This window comes from Mizuhopecten yessoensis, unplaced genomic scaffold (assembly GCF_002113885.1).
Source record: "Mizuhopecten yessoensis strain PY_sf001 unplaced genomic scaffold, ASM211388v2 scaffold11185, whole genome shotgun sequence".
Lineage (NCBI taxonomy): Eukaryota > Metazoa > Mollusca > Bivalvia > Pectinida > Pectinidae > Mizuhopecten > Mizuhopecten yessoensis.
In genome coordinates, this window is record NW_018408922.1 from 203764 (window position 1) to 224547 (window position 20784).

General features: G+C 35.7%; 1 protein-coding gene across 1 annotated transcript in view; it reads right to left on the bottom strand.

Moving 5' to 3' along the window:
• Nucleotides 1-20619, bottom strand: part of LOC110440599 (neo-calmodulin-like) — a 44111-nt gene extending 23492 nt beyond the window's left edge. The window contains exon 1 of the mRNA XM_021483749.1: nucleotides 20114-20619. Within this exon, the coding sequence (XP_021339424.1) occupies nucleotides 20114-20173 (60 nt within the window). The 5' untranslated portion in view covers nucleotides 20174-20619. The remainder of the gene's footprint in view (nucleotides 1-20113) is intronic.
• Between the last annotated feature and the right edge of the window lie 165 nt (nucleotides 20620-20784).

A 20784-nucleotide genomic window follows, 5' to 3' on the forward strand; every position in this document is an offset into this window, starting at 1 on the left:
TGAATTATTGGAAACATTTTATTAATTTATTTGTTTTAATTTGAGAAAATTGTGTCTAATTTCATGTGTTTGATCGTATTCCTATCTCCAACAGGGCAATGTCAGAATAGCACCCCTTTCCAACTGTTTCAATTAAAAATACTGAGTTTATCCCAAAAAACGAAATAGTATAGCGTTTGTACATTGTAACACTAGATTTAAACGGCACAGTATTACTTAATTACCTAAAAAGCTATATTTATATGTGTGTACTTGAGCTGTTTCGACTTAAGGATGCCTGTCACACTGCAGGCTTAAACACCTAAAGATTCCGTTATTGTACAATTACCTCCCCTTAACATCGTTTTGGATATATCAGGTTTCAAATTATTTTAAGTATATCAGTAGTGAAGTTTGGCTGAAGAACTTCTGTTGACCAGGAAGCTCAGATGGTAGGAGTGACAGTATAACAATCTGAGGTCGCGGGTTCGAATCCTTTTACGGCCACAGAGTATTTCCACACAGAATGCTGTTATCGATATTTTATTTAATCTTTATTTCTTTTTCATAAAAAATTCGCACGGTATGGTCTTTTTTAGAAATGATTTTAAAAACTATTGTCATGCCGGAAAACAATAGTTTCTGATGCATAGTTACAATTTTTCGTTGTATATGGTAGGAGCGATCTTAATTGTCTCAATTATACAAGTTAAGAGTATATATATAATTACTAAACGTTTGTTAAAATCTGGTAAAAACACAACATTATTGCCTTGTCTAATATGGTGGTAATTTTCAATAAATGATATGTTTTGTTACATGTAATGACAAATGATGATACAAAATTACAGATATAATGTGATGTGATTTGTAATGGAAGTCCAGTCGAAATGTAATATGCTCGTGTAAGCCTTTTGCCATTTAAACACTAATTGATTGCAGCTGTTACATGTAAGTATATTGGTGCGAGTAATTTATTGCTGCCAACTTTTTAGTGGAAGCTGGAAAAACATTATCGAGGGTTTATCCCCTGACCAGCGTGTTACGTGTACCAGCGTGTTACGTGTACCAGCGTGTTGTGCTTTGAATACATCTAGGCTATATTTTGGAGTACGATATGATGCTTTTTTCATTTCATTCAGGGTGATGTCAGTTTTAGATAAAAGCCATGCTGCTACTACATTGTGACGTCACATTTAAGACAAAAAACGTGACGTCACGGATCCAACGTCATGATATGATTACCAAATCCCGACCTTCTTTAGGATGAGATAATAAGAAATATGTATCTTGAATAAAACTTCATATGATATTGATTGATATTTGTGTTGCTACAGAAAAACGAACGTTAACAAGCGATAGACTGGAATGATACTACTTTGAAAATAACGTAAACATAGCGAAGAGTGATATGCCAATATGAAACGTGCGGAGAAAAAATGTAGAGTCACTATAATTTTCGTAGATGTAGCTAAAATGGTAAATTTCACCAACAAATAACGTTTTCATTGCGTAGCTGCTGAGAAAAGAATGGCAACACGGGAGCAGTTAGTGTTAAGGTTTTTACAGAATAAACTGGTGTTTTAGTACGCAAGCGAGATACAATGTATGCTGGGCTTAAAAGAGAAGCATGCATTTCACTATTCACGAAGGAATATATCATGAGTGAGACCTATACACGTCATCACATTATATCAATTACCGTCAATGTAGAGTACTTATTTCTGATATTTATGTTATATTAACTGTTGTGTGTTTAACGCTGTAAGTATATTATGTCATGTTTCTCCTCTTGACGTAAGCAAAACTAACCATTTCACTGTTGTACTAGTTCAACTACCTATGGAGCACGCCCTTCTCTTTTAATGTCAACTGTACATTCCTTTGACTAAATCAATAGAAAAATTGTGTTACGACAAAATCCAAGTAGGTTACTCTACAGCCGCTCGACTTTTTCTGCATATCAGTTCGAGGAGAAGTAATGAGCTCTGCTTTTCATGACCGTTATGTGCAGTTGTTGCCAAAATTCAGCAATAGTTTTCCAAATAGGATACCAAATATTAAAGGGAAACGTTTTTAAGTAAAATCGAATGGCATGATCTTAATAACATTGTAACCGTGAATGAACGGGGTTTTATGAAAGAGTGTTACGACTGCTTTTAAACAAATGCTTTAAAAACGTCATTTTGTTTCGATTGTATACGAAACCTACGGTTATTTCTATGTGTGAAAGACCGATTTTAGAAGGTGTTAAATGTTACGAAAGTGGAATGCCGTTTTCCCCAGCAGAACACATGAAAGGGTAAGTAAATACAGCCCTCTACGAGACTTGGCCACTGTAATAGTTATGCTTCTGTTTGACTTGGCGAACGTTTCCTGGTGTGCAGTACAGTAAACATGAAACACGCAATTGCGTTATATATGTATGCATCTACCTGTGATGTAAGACAGTCCGAGAACATTTATTTTGTAATAAGAAATAAAGCGACTACCTGCATAAAGTGTGTTGCACTCATGCACGAGCCTTAATATTAACCTATTGTATTTGTTGCTCCTCGGTTTTTGACGGCTATTTCATTGATGTAACTAAATGCCCCATATTACACAGATCGTGTTCCTTTAATGAAACCGGGAAACTTGTAGAACACAAACTAGAATAAAATCGATGAGGAACGATTAACTTAGGTTTCTCCGTTTTATCTATAGGTTAGTGCTGTATTTATAAATGCACGCCTAACACTCGTATTACATAAGTCAATAGTAGAATATAGCGCCACATGTGACTTCTTAGATCTACGTGTGTGGTACTGTCTATACAGGTGCGGCACAATCCGAAAAAAGACTTTAGTGAAACAGAATATGCTCTCATGCAAGACATATCTATACCCCATTTGTTTTGCTACTTTATTTTGAAATGATTTGAATACTTTGCTCCAAAAGTGTTTGTCATATTAGCATTTTGCAAATTAATTCAGTAACATAGGGTATATATATGCTGTCAAGATTCGCAGAAATGTGTTGTGTTCAAACATTGTAAATACATAAAAAAAAGTCCCTGTGAAATGTTTTTCTTCCTAATCTCTGCATTTAACGCACAGCAAGAATGTATTTGAAATGTAAAATGATAGTTTTGGAAACTTCCCAAACAATTTCTGAAACGCCAAATCTGTGTGTAACAATTCATGTCTGTATTGTTCTAACATACTTTGACAAGGCCGGGATTTATACATAGCCTACACGTGTGATATGTATTGGTCCTGAATAAATACACTCTGGCATCACGTGAGAGTGATCCTGTTACGTTAGACTCCGTGTTTTCACCTCTGATACTTCAATTTTCATTTGTACTAGACAGCAGAGCACAGTGCTTTCCTGACATTGAAGTTTTTTTATAGCGCTGTGTTAGCAATGTTCTTCCGAAGACAATTATTTGTGAAAATAACGCTCGCGAGTATCGGATCTAATGTGAAAGGAAATTGAAATAGCAGTAAGAGAGAAATATCTTGGTGTCTACCAATTATTTATAAAATCAAAGTGTTAGAACACAAAAGTCCATTTCGAAAAACATTTGTGATTGTCAAATGGGTAATTGTCAAAACATGTCAAACATAAATGTGTTTTATGGGTGCTAGGGTTATAAATACGGATACTGGCTCGAAGTCGTAGTTACTGAGTCATTCTAAAATATAATCATCATAAATATGTGTTTGACGGTTATAGAGAACTAAAGGTTGTTTGAAGTATACTTTACCCGGTCGGAGTGTAATGTTTTTATATGTATCAATACCAAACATAAAAGAAAACAATTTGCTCTAAAACACAACTTTTCTGTGAACCACCTTTTGTGAACTTGCTAGGTCTGTGAAGAGCAGCACATATGTTAATTTGCTGTAAACAATGTAATTGATTGAACTTCTGGGGTTTTTTTTGCGATTATGCTTTAAGAGAAATTTTTAAGAGAATTTGAATTTGCAAAGTAAGACAAATGACGTATTTATCGTTTCTTGAAATGTGTTTTACAATATTTGGGAGATATTTGAATTGGCGATCTTCTTTCCTTATGATTTCATGCTAAAATAAACATCTCGCTAAATATAAGGAACATACAGAATACAGTCATATACTATACTGATTGACGATTTGTTTATTTTTTATTTTTTTGTGCTCACTATATTTTTGTCGACATTAATTTCACGGATTTTGTGGAGGAATGTTTCAAAATTCCAGGTAAGCGTATACAAAACCCAGTGCGTCACTTATTTGTGTGTTCTTGTTAATGAATAAAAGGGACATCACGGTGAAGTAACTTCATTTTTTGTCTTTTTTTCAAATACTACATAAACAGAGCAAGTGAGACTCCTTATGGAAAACAACGATCGGATTTGGCTGAAATAGATTCATAAAATTGATTAAATCTAAGAAAATCATCGGTAGTTCTACCTGTCCGACCAACGTTTTGTTCAGGGATTTCCCTCTACTAGCGCATGCGCATAGCACACCATTTCTTTGTAAACAAAATGACTGGCCGTGTGAAGTAAGCGAAAGAAAAGTGTTGTGCCGTGTCAGCTACGAAACGAAAAGTTGACAAATGGTCAAAAGATAGCGCAAGGAGTACGTTACGGAATCATTATTGCAGGTGGGCAGTATCCAAAGGAGAAAATAACTGCCGTAGAAGTTAGTACGGTGCATGTATTCTTCCGGATAGCCGGTTAAGCTGAAATGGAATCGACAGAAATGCTAGCGCTGTTTATGTTATGAATAAGTATCTAAAACTATAAAGCTCGCTAGTATCTTTGTCTGAGTTTGAACACAGATGAACTTAGTTTAATATGTTAATGGGCAAGTATTGGAGAGAGTTTACTTTGTGTTTCTATAATTATACAGTGGTTTATGCGAAAGGAAGGGATAAGTGACTGGTTAGTTTGATTTTTCCATGAGGCCCTCCAAGTGATAACTGTTGTGATGGCCCACGGCATATTTTCTGGATGACCGAGATACGTGTTATCGAAGTCCGTGGATTTACATAATTTATGATATTACCGGGTTCAATAAAATGGTATGATTTAATTATAATGCTGAATTAAACGATTATTTTTGTTTTTACATGCAAGATTTAAATTAGTACTAATATGAATACCCGGCCTCCTCTGCCCCGGCAACATATAAAAAAAATCAGAAAGGTTTGTCCCTTGGTGTAGGGAAGGTGTTTAGCCCCGTACCATCTGTACCGGCCACATTCCGGTACTAAATTCAATATATATTTAAATATATCTACTTTATGTTTATGCCTATTATCATTGTTGACATTTAATTGTAAATGTATGACGGGAGAAGGCTGTGATAAATTGTAAAAACTTGTGCCCCATCCCTTGTTTAATTTTATTGGCAATACATTTATGTTTAAAGCTAAATAAATTTAAATTCTGAATATTGGCAAGTGTGCAATAAACTTCTAATGATGAATAATTACTGTTCAATAAGTTTGAATACGGACTTAGAAATCATATAACTTGGTTTCATAGTGCGGTAAGAAGTTGCAGTTGCCTGACGGCCCCTCTCTTGGGGCCCCTTTGGAAACCGTTTCATCTCGCTCGCACCACTTGTGTTTACTGCCTAGTCAGGTGACGTTGTCGGCGCTATTTTTAGCAGGGCTTTCCCGAACAATTCAACGGACTATGAATCTGGGGATAGCGTGGTAACATAAGTGGAAGTGCATACAATACATACATTCATTAAAAAAAAAAAAAACGCCTTTTCACGTGATGTCCCTTTAATTACGGAAATAAGATACTTGCAAGACCCCTTAAATTATCACTTAGACGAATTACTTGTTTCTGATTTTAATGCCCAGAATTTGAAATCAGCAGCTAAATTATAACTCAAACCGAAATAAATAACAAAGGTGCTTTTTTATTCCATTCTGATGTAATGCAAACTTTAGGATCTTATTGCTTTTCAGAAGCCTTTTCTAAATACATTTGGATTTTTTTTTATTAATACTGCTCAATATTCAATAATCTCAATCTGAATAAATATTACAGGTATTGCACCTTAACATCTATCAGCACGGAATTAAATAAAAGGTTGAAAAAAACTTCGAGTTGCCAAGGGAAGTTTCCTCCAAAAATAAATTCGCTACATTATTTTATGTTTGTTTCACTACTCAGTCGATGAAACAAACTTGGCTTCACATGTATGTTTATTGTTGATACTGACCACTGATCACAAAAACCACTCAAGTTTAAACTGTATATAATGCAACATAGTTTAAAAATCATTCAGATTCAATTTCAATATTCAGATATGCTAAAAAAAATATAGCGTCTATCATCTTTTCATACGCTATTTATAAAGAACTAAATCACGTAAATCCTTTAATTAGTGTCCACATATGCTTGAGAATTTGCAAATGATGTACGCCACACAAAGATTATGGTACCAATACTATATTCCGGGTCAGATGACACATAACGATATTGCATGCTTTGGTAAGTAACAACATCGACATAGGCCAGAACAGGTTATACCTGTCCTCAAATCTTCAAGTAGTCAAACAAGGTAAAGGGATGTATTCCTGATAAACAGGAAAGAACAAACAACAACAACTTAAAGTGGCATTTCTGTATTCTAATATGGATTGAACGGCGCTTTTTTAATTGTCACATATAGCATGGAATCCGCTAGGGCTTCATGTTTAATATGGATGTAACCGATTTGCGTTCATATCGACATGAACATTAAAAAAATGCCGTTCAATCCATATATTTACATTTTTAGTAAAGAGCAATATTTTAAACTTATTCACTTGTTCTTAAATTAGTTATTTATTTCGGTATTTTGTAAATACATGCCACGTCCTGTAAACGGCATTGGCGGAACATCCTTATTTAACTAAAAATTAGCGCCAATAATTAACCGCAGTCATTTAAGCGTTTATCCGAAGCAAACTGACAAGTCTGTCATTGAAAAAGGTTAGTAAATGACGTCATAAGTAAACTACGTGTGATGTAATGAGAGTTTTTGCTTTCATACTCAAATATTTCAATTCCTTCTGAAGTGGGACTCGATGCAAATACCAAATGTTACCTGTTTTATTTGCCGATGAATTTGACCAGATTAACATTTCCAGTGCCTATGATATTGCGAAGGGAGATAACTATTGACATGTTTAAACAAAGAAGTTGTACCATTTGGGATTTTACATTTTTATTGAAGCTACACAATAACTTGTTCAAACAACCAAAAACGATCAATCAGCAAAATAGTATCAGCTCACAGTTGCTAGCGGTAATGACAAGTCATGTACTGCCCTAGAAATTCTCCCTCCAGCTACCCATTCTATCAACCCCAGGTACAAATAGAAAACAACTTAGATCAACAGAGGTTCGTTACAATTGTCTGAAATACACACATCATGCTATCACTGATAGGGGTCACATCACATATATATGTATGTTTATGTGCACTATGACCCATATCAGTATAGCATATGTGTATAAATGTATGTTTATATGTGCTGTGACCCATATCAGTAAAGGCATATGTGTGTTAAAGACATTTTTAACAAACCCCTGTGGTAGATCCATGTGGTTCCGTCATATATGAAATACAGTCGAACAGCCTATTGTCATATTAAATGTATCGTCCTTTCAAGTCACGTCTGGTTTCCTGTCTAATTCGACATTCAATAACAGCAGCTTCACATTCCAGAAAATATAGAACCTCGAAAGTTAGAGGCTCTCCACTTCGCGCTAGTAACGAAATGACTGACGTAGACTCGAAGCTGAGCCCGTGCACCAAGTCCAGACATTTGTTCTTCCTCGATGACGCATCAGAAAATTTAACATCTTTTGAATTCATCAGCAAAAATTAAATATGACATCTACAATATGGTATTGTGTTTTGTTTCTACATAATTTGACGGTATTGAACTATCAGCGTACATCATCATGTTGTAGGATGGTCCTTCAATGACGGACTATATTTTTTATATTACGTCAATACGTAGACTTGCACAAGCTCCAGAACCTGGGACAAACGATCAGAATGAACTTCACAAGTTCCAATTATTGAAAAAAAAACACGTTGATTGAATTATAAGGATTGAATCTCGCAGTTCATGTTGAATTTGTTTCAAGGCCAACTCAATTCATCACCCCATGAGATCGACCAAAGCAAGATTCAATCATTAAATGAAATGCATTTCTGCTGCTAATGTTCGTTTAGTGGGTTGCAGCGCAAATGTAAATATACTGGATTCCATCCAGCAGTTTACATGTATAAAGTTTTGTTTGCCGTACCCATAGACAGCTATATAAATTTGTATGAGACATATTAACCTTTTTTTTTTCGTTTCCCATCAAAGCACAGGAAATGTGTGAGGAGTATTTTGAAATAGTTCAACGTAAGCACTGTGCATTAGAAGATTACAGTATATTCAAAATACACCCACAATGCACAAAAACAACATGTCTGTTAATGTTATTTGTTTATGTGCGATTCATTGGGGCTTCAACAAGGCTTGTTGCATGAAACAAAGTCAACAGACGCCAATAAATAAACTGCAACTGTTCCCATCGCTGAGAGTCCATCCATCAGACACGCATGTCTTAATCAACTGGTGCCTTGCTGTGGGCTGTTTGTTCATCACAACCTGCAGACATGTTTGTAATATACACACCATAACAGAATATATTAGAGTGATCAAACACTTATCTGGTACACTAATCTTATTATTAACAAAATAATCAAAGACCAATTGCAAACTTATAACGATTGCAAATTGGAAGCACGTTTGACCCCAGGTAACCAGGTAAGGCAGGAAATTGGTTCCACAATGAAAACCTATGTTCAACAGGATGAACAGCTGACGGGGTTTATATTTTTCTTTCTCTTTCACTAGTTAAATCACGCGTTTTACGTCAGATTCGACGCGTTTGATTAACTCTCAGGAACATTTCGGGGTTGGATAAGTGTAACTTATCTTTCTGTCCTAACATGATCTATTGATCTTTATGCATAGAGGTTATGCACTCCGCATTTGGCAATGATATTTGTTTTAAGTATCTGACATCTATGATCACTAGCACGTGACCACTGGGTCGCGGAGTCGAGGCCGCGAGGCAGTCGCCACGTACTGACCGCAAGTTTGTGGGGGTTTTCTACGGGTACTCTGGTTTTCCTCCACCACCAAAACCTGACAAGTCCTAAATGGCCATACCTGTTACATGTAATAGGCCGTTAAGCACAAACAAACCGAAAATTGCAAATAATTCCAAAATATTCCAACTACCTACACAGCCGGCGATCTATATTTATGTTATAAATATAAAAGAAATAACATAAATCTGAGAGAAAAACAACTTTTAGTGTCTGTATACAATATCTGTGTGGCTGGACTCGGCCATTATCCTGCACAGTTAACACACTAAAGCCGTCAAGATAACAAAATTTCAACCACATTTGTCATTCTGAAAATCACAGATTATTTGTGAATACTTTTATTTACGATTAATTACTAACCTGTCTATAAGCAATGATTTGTTTTAAATTTATGAAATGTAAGAACATATCTATGCTATTCTTGCCTGACTGACCGCAAATAGAATTGGCGAGAGATATTTTTATGTACTATTGAGTGACCTTGCATAAAACATAAAAATCCTTGCTTAAAACAAGAAAACAAATCCTGTTGTTGTCAGAGCTAATGTGAGCTACGTTTCGTATTTTGTAAAAACTACTTTTTGTAAAGGAAATGTGCGTAAAATATGTATTTACATTTGCTACCTTTTCACATTGCACTCAATGGGGTTCCTTTCTTATTTTTGGTGCAAAGTCTATTAATAGCATGGATGTTTTTAAATTGAGAACAACTTATTACCGATTTAACCGACCCATAAGACAAAGGCTGTACTATAGGAGCGGTAATGTTTCGCTGACGCTCGTACTGCACGTGCCGTGCCAAAATATATATTTGTTTTGTGTTATATCAGTCGCTTGTAGCACCGCATGTAATTATATACAAACATACGCACACTCAAGCGCTAACGGCACTTTGCATGATGTTTGTAATATGCCCCGGGTCATAAACCATTGGAGAAAATGCATGTCTTTTTTTGCCGGATAATCATCACTTTGGGGCCGGATTCTCCGACGTGTCAATCACAGCTCAAATCAAACACACGTCTCTGATTGGTCCTTCTAAACATGACCCATCTCTCTAGAGGATTATTATGAAGGCAAAAGGTTATAGAACGGATGGAAATTATTTAAACTCATCAACAGAGCCGTTGTTAGGACAATACATCTCAGTGGGTCCACCCATATATCTGTCACAGTTAATAGTACACGTACTTGTAGTACCAGTGATGATATAACACGCAGTATATCACATACAACGTAGGTATCATCGACACTCGCTTTCAGGCGAATACTTACTTAAGAGAGTCACACCACTTTGAGGTGATAACTTAGATAGAGACTCCCGTCACTTTTCTTACCAACCAGGCAATCTAAGAGTAAGCTTTTCAAAAATCGATAGACATGAAATATAAACCTATCTCACTTTTACATGCATGCTCTCACAATGACAATAGCATGATGTCATGACGCGGCACGTTGGACGTCATTTCAATTTATAGTGCTGATTGTTATTTTCCAGGTGAAGTGTTTTATTTAGATACATAGTCGTCTTATTTATATTTTGAAGCATATATTTTCAGTATATACTAGAAACAGGTGCGTTCTTTCCAGTGGTATATGTAATTTTAAAATCGGTTCAGTAACTGTTAAAGAAGTTGCCACACAAACATTTCTAATCAAATATACATGAGAGAAATGTAAGAATAATAACTCTATCATATGAAAACTATGTAGGAGGCATGGTAGTCTAGTGGTAGGACGCCGGGGTTGCCGGTTCGAATTCGAGTCCCGGCATGGCACGGCACGGCACGGCACGGCACGCGCTGTGATGTATCTTTGTGCAAGATACTTTTCTCCGCTTGTTCCAGTCTAACGTGTAACTGCACGAGTTACAGGTGCGACACGGGTGTCTATAGAGTATTAAAGGTAGTTTGAGAGTAATATAGTCATTCGAGTATTGACGGTTCATCAACTGCAATCAAAAAATTACATTTTCTTTTGTTAAATCATGGAATTTTGAAATTTCCCCGTTTTCCTTGAGACAGGCGTGAACTTCAGGGATGATGCCGGGAAGGGAATTACTAGCGTCGGCCAGGAACCGGATTCAGGAGAAAGTCGAAAAGGGAAGAAAGATCGGGCACATGCCCTTGTATTTCATGTACATTGTTCCTGTAATAAAATGGTTGACCGTCGAAGGCCACTTCCATACATATATGTGTTGAATTTTATATGATAAATGCTTTATGATCGGTTGTTAACGTAGTGAATTAGAATCCTAAGTAGATTTATAATTACACATCTGGCAGCCATTTTGATTATAAATATGAATTTACGCGAGTAAAGGGACACTTCTGAAGTGCTATGCCCTATTGGGCAATAATTATATTTTTATGATATCTGTTGCGTCCTATTAGATAATATTATCATTGACGGAGGGAATGTTTGTAGCTTGGACGTTTTCCGTCGATTTCGCCGACACCCGTTATAAGCTAACTATATACGATATTACATTACTAGTACGGTACGTATATCGTCATTCCGTGTCTCCGCCAGCTCAAAACCGGCTGAACGCCAATTGATCGGCATTGACAGATTACCTGGCTGGAACAGAGACAACTCAGAGGATGTCTATAATAAAATAAACAAACACTACAATCATTGTGCCAGAAATGCGGACTGTTTCTTTGTATTTTTTTATGACTTTTTTTTCTGTTTACATTTTCCAGAATTCAACTGACACTCACAATCGAACTATTTTCCGTTGCGTAGGAATTTCTGTGTGACGTAAACAGTATCGATGGTCTATTATAAATCATCTTCCGGCTCATCACAACACACTCCACTTTTCTGTTTATCGACAAAGTTTTGAATTTCGAAGCATCAGAAAATAACTGTTTACAGATGTGTTGACGAATTAAACAACCAATTGCACGTGAGGTGACCAGCTGCCCGCCTAACAATGCCGCTATTATGCCTGACAGCTGTGAATGCAGTCGTAAATGCTCATCAAAGTTAGAAAGTTTCTTTTAACATGTTTTTAGTTTCGTATGAGGCAATTTGTTTAACTGAAAGTGGTCTATATTTTACTTAGAATATATAACACAGGTTTGGCATTATGCCTCTATTATATTCACCTGTTTGGGTATTTCATGCATTTGAACATGAAGGAAGCATATGAAGTTAATGTCTCGTATTTCCCTGCAGTTTCGGGGAACAATATGTCTGCTGTATCCCTCCGCATTATAACGCTAGTGCTCTACATTTCCTTTTCTCACTTCCCTACTTCTGTATTTCGATGATGTTTGTTTGTGCTTTACGTCTTATTAACAGCTATGATCATTTAAGGACGAAACAGGTTCTGGTGGTGGAGGAAAACCGGGGTACCTGGAGAAAAAACAACCGATCATCGAGGGTAGACATCCCTTAAGGTACCTCAATGGGGTGATTTTTTTTCTTTTAAGATGTTGACCCTGTCATATACATAATGTAATGTTAACGTTACAAACTCATTGCCTTGTTTACGTGACGTCAAACAATTGTTACGAACGGGGAATCCCCTGGTCCCATCCCTAGGGTGTTAAATAGAGGTTCACCAACGAGTGATCGTTGATTATCATGTTTCTCTAACACCAGATAGTTATTTTATTTTCAATTGTATACAGACATGAAGTTTACCGAGTGTGTTTTACAATCTGAAAATTAACTAACGACAATTAAACATGATAAAAAGCCAGCACGGGTTTGGGTCTCTTTTCTCTCCCACAACGTTCAGATATTACGGGAAGACATATACAAAATTACAACTTTCACTTAGGAATACATTTTCTCCTCCTCAGACAGAGATATCCCACGTCATGCTCAATGCCAGTGTCCAATGTCCGATCTGACTGGTATCTTGACTTGGCATTTTGTGGAATTGTTACACTGTGATGTATTCATCCGCGCGTTAACGGCTTGAAATTGACAATCTTGCATTATAGATACTCTGTTTTGTCGTAATATGTACTGTTTTGATGTTGTTATATATTCGATGTTGAAGATAAAATATAATCCTCACTGTGTTATACGTTGTCTTCCTTGTAAGGACGGACTACATGTTTACGCGGAAACATCCAAAGGTAGATTTAGTAGTGTAGAGGTAATTTTATATGAGGCCACAGACGGGATACTTGTAGTCTTAAGCAAAACTGAACAGTTTGTTTTTCGAATAAAATATGCGAGAAAAAATAAATTCCCTGTAAGTGAGCAAAACCGGGTTATCTCAGTCTCGGGCTAAGCTAATGTAATATCCTTACCTTGGCTTACGCCTCGGTTGGGATTATGTTACAGAATCTAAGCCCTCGACTGAGATAACCCGATCTCGCTCACTAACATGTCATGCGTTTATATTTATCCTGTTTCCGATCTAGAAAACAATTGCCATGATTTATCATGTCACAATAGATAATGACGTTACAATGCATTGTTACTTGACTTCATGAATAAAAGATCGACCAATGAAATAATGCACTACTCAATCCAGTTGTATGAAAAATGTATATATCGACCAAAACAACAGCTCAATGCAACTAAATCCAAATTCACTACAAGTTCTTTGCAATTTCTGCGTTCCAATCCCAACATTACTTTGCGACTCAACAATGACATGAAGTCGCTTATTCAAATCCTTATCGGCTTTAGGCTAATTGATAATCCGATCTTAACTGATACGACCCGATACAAACAAACGGCTAAGTTATGAAACAAATAGGCTATCAGTTGATTATTTGTGAAAATATGTGCTAAGCAATATCAAGGATTTACTCTCTACACAAGCAATGTACGTGTTAAACGTGTCGCCAACTTTGCAACACCAAGTTCCTTTGTCAAGCTGTCGTTGCGACACGTTTTACACGTGCATTGTTTGTGTATAGAAAGTGAAACTTTAGTATCACATATTCCCAAGCTGATTGGTCTTATTGAAAATGCGCTAAGCCATTTTGGTTTTGTAATAACATCAGCGTGTACGTATACCTCCTTAGGCAACTGCCAATACTAATTCAGCTAACAGGGATACATAACCGAAAGGCTTTAAAATTAGTATCATAACATTTTCATATACTGGATGATTTCTTTTAAGATAAGACGAACTTTATTTCATTACGCTATTCAGTATCTACTTTCACAGTTTTCTCTCTTGATGGACATCTTTTAGGAAAGGGAAACATGAAGCAAACTGTTTGATATCATTTTCGATTTCTAGCATATGGTTCAAATCTGAATAGTTTGAAAGACTGCCATTCCGTTTTGAAGTGGAACACTTGGTGATCCAAAAGTGATGTCTATGTAGTGTTATATAAACAGTTTCAGAGGAGGTAATAATTTTATGATCAGATCCTCCCGTTGATAAAACGTAATTTTATGACATACCACACAATATCGTAATAATATGAAATATAAACACGACGTTTATCGACGATATTTAAAGTACCGGGACATTAGCCAATCAACTTTTATTTTGATCTCAAGTGACGCACATTTTGTTTGATTTTTTAGCCATTTTTTTATTGTAAAATTATAAAGTAAAACTAAAATGCTCTGTTGTAAAAAAAAAAGATATTCAAAATTCAAAGAGGGTTACTCTCTTTACAGTTTAATAAGTCGCCTCGAAATAATTTGTTTTTAAATCTGACTAATTTTCAATTTCAATTTCATTTTTATTTATTTTTTAAATATTTTTGGCCTTAAGACCAACCAATCAGCAAAATGTAGTATCATAAAATCAAAATATATCCTTTATTTTTGAAGATTAAAATTTGAGAGTGGGTTGTACGACTCAATTTATTGCATCTTTATTTATATGTATGAACAAAAACTATACATAAATCGATTCTTTAATGTAATAACAACACCCAACGGGAGACATCTGTTTTGATTTTAAACCGATAACCGATCGTCATGTAACAACTCCAAAACAACCAAGCCAGCATGCAAGTTAATATTGTGTCCAACTGTATAACACTTCACAGTGTCTCTGTCGTCAGTTTTAAACCGTTCCTTAAGGTTGTGTAACATTTTGTTCGGTTATTGAATGACTAAATCAAGCACCGGTGTCCCCACGCTAAAGTTATTCCGTCGAGCAGCATCAGGGAATTAGCAGAACATTGACTCCATCTATTTGATATATATTGGAGCTAGTTAAACCTGGGGGAGGTCTCCTGCAGTATTAATGTTGACATCGCAGATTTTACGGGGAGTCTACCTCCACATTCTACAAACCTGAACACGTTGTCCTGCTACATCTGCATGTCGCTCCGGTCATCTACTACACCTATATATATTTTCTTAAATTAAATATAGTTTAAGATGGTGTTTGAGGTGCGGGTCCTCAATACTTCGGCCCCATTGTGTTTGAATTTCATCTGAGTTGTGGTCATGCTGGTGGCCCCAGATGGATTGTTATTTTTAAAAGATATAAATAGCCTCAAAATTATTTTAATGCTGTTTTTGTTGGGTTAAAAATGTTATCATGTTTTGTTTTTATTTCAGAATAGTATAAGATTTATCCCATGAATAAATGGAAACGGTACAGTGTACATTTTATAAAACACAAACCTTAATGATTTCTCCACGGGAATTTCTAATTCTGATTTATCGATTGGGTGAAAACATTTGATTTCCGGAATGTCATGCTATTGGATAAATAACGCGATTTGTAATATCCCTTTTCCACGACTAAGCTCCTTTTTAAGTCCTTCTTAAAAACGCTTGAGCGGTCAATTTTGTATAATTGTTGTAAAATGTGATTATTTCTGAATGGGCATTGTATATGACATATTACATACACATGTATATATCGCTGTTAGCCCGTTTGGTTAAAGATGCTTAGCACTGCACTAAACTTTTGTTCCTGTAAAATAATGGAATAGTTCATTTATTCAGCTTACAATGATAGCCGAATAGAAATCAAATTAAAAAATAGAACTTCTCATGTAGACACAACTTTAGATGAATACTCATGACAATTTCCATACAATATATAATTACGTTTATTGTGCGTATGTACATCTAAATATACGCGCGCGTTTGCCGAGCGTAGTACGTGCTTTCATTTATAAAATAACTACAAATTAACTTATAATTACATTGTAACTCCCCTGTATTATTTTAGCGGATAACTTTTTCGTCCTTCCGCGAAACGTTTGGTGTCCCTAATTCTTCCGCATTTTCAAATATGTGAACGTGCGCAGGATTCAGCAATATTCAACATCGTCCATACACGATGAAAATGCAAACAGGAGAGCAAGATTATAAAAGTTTCAATCTCGTCCTTTCGCGCGAAAAGACGAACTGACGAGAATTGAGAAGTGTTAAAGGTGGGGTCAACATTTTGCCCCCGCTTTGATTCTTTTTATTCTTTTGCCATATGTAGATACATAAAAATGATCAATAACTGCATAAACGATTATTCATAATTACTACCGATAACCGTAGTGGACCTCCTTGCATTTCACCAGGTTGAGTAACGGTTATATAAACAACAGATACAGATACATGTCACAAGCTTATGATATTTTGAAAATGAATTATGATAGTGTACAGTGTATAAAATTACTGTTATTTTGATACTAAATATGTCATGAAGTAAGCGTAGTGATACCTTTAATTAGAAAAAACATACAAAATTTTCACAAAATTTTAAATATATGGTTACGATGGTAGTCTATATTTTAAACATCTTTAAGAACTTTCCTCATAATTATTTTGTCTACAGAATCATTTTTATGCAATATCAAAACCGGTAAATTCTCGTTTAAGCATGCCAAACATGATCAATGCCCAATTTTACATAATTATGGAGATTTCATAAATGTTTACTATGGTAAATACCGATACATTTTCTGTTTTTGTATTACCCAAAATAATTTATATTATTACGCATTTTCTTAAGTTATGTGCAGCAGTAATACCTCATGAATATGTATTCTACCAAAGTAATCTTTCCTCTGGAGAACTACTTAGAGTTGAGATTGTTTTATAAACAAAGAAATGAAATTATAATAATGCCATAAAATAAACTTAATAGTAAAATTAGTATACACTTTATTATACCCCGCAACGAAGTAAGGAGGATATACTGGAATCAGCTTGTCTGTTTGTCCGGACAACTCCTTCTAAAGTAATGGACAAATTTCAACGAAAGTTTCCGGACATGATCACTACCACATAAAGATGTGCATCCAGGTATTATTCTTTTAATCTGACCTTTTTTTAACGAAGAAATGACCCTTTGTTGAAAAATTCTTGTCCAGACACCTCCCCCAAAACTATGGGGCCAATTTTAACAGAAGTTTGACATTGGGCATTCTATAGTAGTATGTTTTCATTCCGACACTTAAAAAAGGAGTTATGGCCCTTTGTTGAAATAATTTGCGTCTGCCTCATAAGCTACTGGGCTGATTTTAAAGTAATAACCTTTTGATGTCGTGCATCAGGACAGTGTTTTGTTTTCACTTTGACCCTTTTTAAGGAGTTTTGTTAAAATTTAAAAAAAACACACACTTTATCTTGTTTTGACCACTCTCGCTTAACTACTAGGACGATTGCAGCAAAGCTGGTTCATCTGGGCTAATAAGATTTGGTATGCAACATGTTTTGGCATAGAGAGGGAGTCCAGAAGTATGTCAGTGACCTAAACATGTATAAAGTGTACTTAAATAATTACTGGTGGGAGACTATGGATTGCTTTGCAATGATTTGCTTTGGTTAGCCTTTAGCTGACAGTTCTGGTTTATATAGGAGCGGGGGTATTAGTTTGCCTTTTGGCTTACTGTTCTAGTTATTATTTTATTTTGCCTATTGCCCATTCATCAAACAAAGAATGACGGAATAATACATTATTTCATATCGTTAACTCAAAATTCATAAGAGCAAGGAAATATATCCTTGTCTGACTCCCAATATATTTATTTTTCATTTTAGCACATTTTATTTGTATGGTCTTGAACGAAGGTCAAGGTTATCAACGTTTACAAAACTAAAATCCATTCACACGATCAACCTACTAGCCAAATATCAAGACCAATGGACCTTACTTTGGTCATGAAAAAACTCAAGACAAAGGAAAAGTGGAAAGGAAGCTATGTTTTTCTTCTATTAAATCAAACGTGTAACTTTTGACAACTTGACAACTTTTAAGCAAGCATGAAAAATAGACTTGTTTTAGAACTATGTAAATTAATGTTACCACAAATTTACTTACATGAAATACAATTGTAGTACACGAACATTACAAAAAGAAAATATACCTTTCATTTTTGTCAAACTAGGATATGTACAGTAATATTGGGAATTTATGATTGTCGAATTCGGCGAGTAGTAGATGACAAAGAAAACAAAGGCCTCCACAGAGCCACAAAAAGGGAGCAGATAAGTTGGCTCTCGCAGATGCCCCAGTCAAATAACACATAGTTAAAGAAAGTCCCCGCCCTCCCTCACCCCAGCACCTGATTCTGCGCCTATCTTAAAAGTCAGATTCTGTGTCCAAACGTTATCACTGTTTCAAGCGAGAAAGTAATTTCGGTGTCATTTTGGTTGGTGAAAGTGTTAGTGCTTATCCGAATATCATTTTCATTCGCAGTATATTACTTAACTTTGATCCTGTATCAAGATCGTTGCGAGTTGTAATCAAGTTCTATGAATACGGGACCTAGATATTTTTTATAATTGTTTCAATTGAAATACCATTCTCGCGGGATTCCAAACGATCATACCACAAAATTGTGGAAATCTTGTTTTTGAATCTGTTAACCTCGATTTATTTCTCCAATTGAAAACAGATCAACGCCACAGGCCGACCCACCCCCTCATTATTTAGCACTGATTTCGATCTTAGAATACGATTTTAACACACACACCACCCCTCCGCCAAAGTTGTTGATAACCCTGTCTATATCTGTTCTACTTTATCTAAGGGACATAGACTATTACTTTTGTTAATAGCGCTGAAAATCTCTATACCAAAAGCCACAAGCAGGGGATTTCTGACATATGATATAAACAATTCTATTCACTTATACAAATACGTGTGATATGCGTATATCTTGTAAAAATCCAGATGGTATACCACTTACACACATTTAGTGAATAAAAAACATGATTTAGAACTCCTTAGCAAACTATGTTAAATTATTTGATACTTTGCATAAACCCAAATGCTCTATTTAAAGTAACAAATACTGTTAATAACGTAATGCTATTTGATAGTAAGTATACACTTGTACCTATGTATACCGCGGGTCACATACCCTCAGTGAAATGGGGTCGTGCCAATTCGTTTACCAGATTCTCCTAATTTACTGAGAAATGTCTTTGTCATCATACAGAAAATCTACATTCTGGCGCGATGTTGCTTGTCACAACGATGACGGTAAACTTTGTTGACATGCAAACACGTGGCTATCTCTGCATTACCTATAGGGCTGACAGCACAATATAAATATAGCACGTTTTTTTTTATTACGTACTAAATATATCTTGTTATGCATACAATGTATATACAATCACCAACATTTGATATCATCGTGTACGCGACAGTTACTACACAAAAGATAGCTGAAGATATATTTTTAAACATATTTAAACATCACAACTATAGCAAACCTGAACAGCACAGTACATGTACCTAGATTCGTAATATCGACCTATTATACTTGTATATGATATGACTAATAAGTTTATATCAGACCCCTGTGTTCAAAACGTCATTAATAATAGCAATTTAGAGTTGTCAACCCATTTAATCCTTGTATAATCGTAATAAATATATCCAACAGCACATAACTAGTTCGATATCTATCTAACACACGAAGTACTCATAAAATAAAGCAAAATAAAACATGAAAAACATGATGCACGGTTTACTCTTAACTGTAAAACAGATCAAACATTTTTATCTTCTATTTGAATAAATGTCACTTACAAGGATAGTCTTTCTTGGATAAAGCAAGCTTACCAGTGAAATGGCGAACGTCTCCTCCGTAAGATCCGGCTCTGGTTTTCTCGTATGAGCCATGATGACACTTCCAAAGACAATTCCAATAGCAGCTGACCAGGGTCCGGGGCTCACGGCTAGCAGTTGACCGCACAAATATAGCTTTTAAATCAACTGCCAAACAAAACACATTGAGCGATTCTGTCTATCGGGTAAATGACCGGAAGGAAGCAGGTGTTTAGTTATAATGAATGTCCCTATCAACAAACCTTAGTCGTCTGTTATTCAGGTTAAATGTTTAAACCATCACACCTCGGCATTATAACAGCAAAGGTTTCTTGTATTCTAAACCCGGAAACGCACTCAAAACTATCGCAAGCCTCACACATTATCGAGTGTTAAGGTAGCGAGCGCGCGTGTAGGTACCCAATATATACGTTCGTACCAAGACCAGCTCGAGGTCTCTCTACAGCCATTGTATACCTGGACAGATCGCTTACACTTCATGTTTATTAGTCTGGCAGGCCGGTGGCAGGTCTCCAGGGGCTGTCAGTGCTTAAATATATTCTTAGAAACCTAAATCGTTGGTCACATTCAGTTGGATCAATGGCCAGACTCCTCCCCCTTTTCCCCCCTTCCCCGGAACCATTCAGTCTATACAAAGAGATATACGTACCTGATCACCCTCCCCT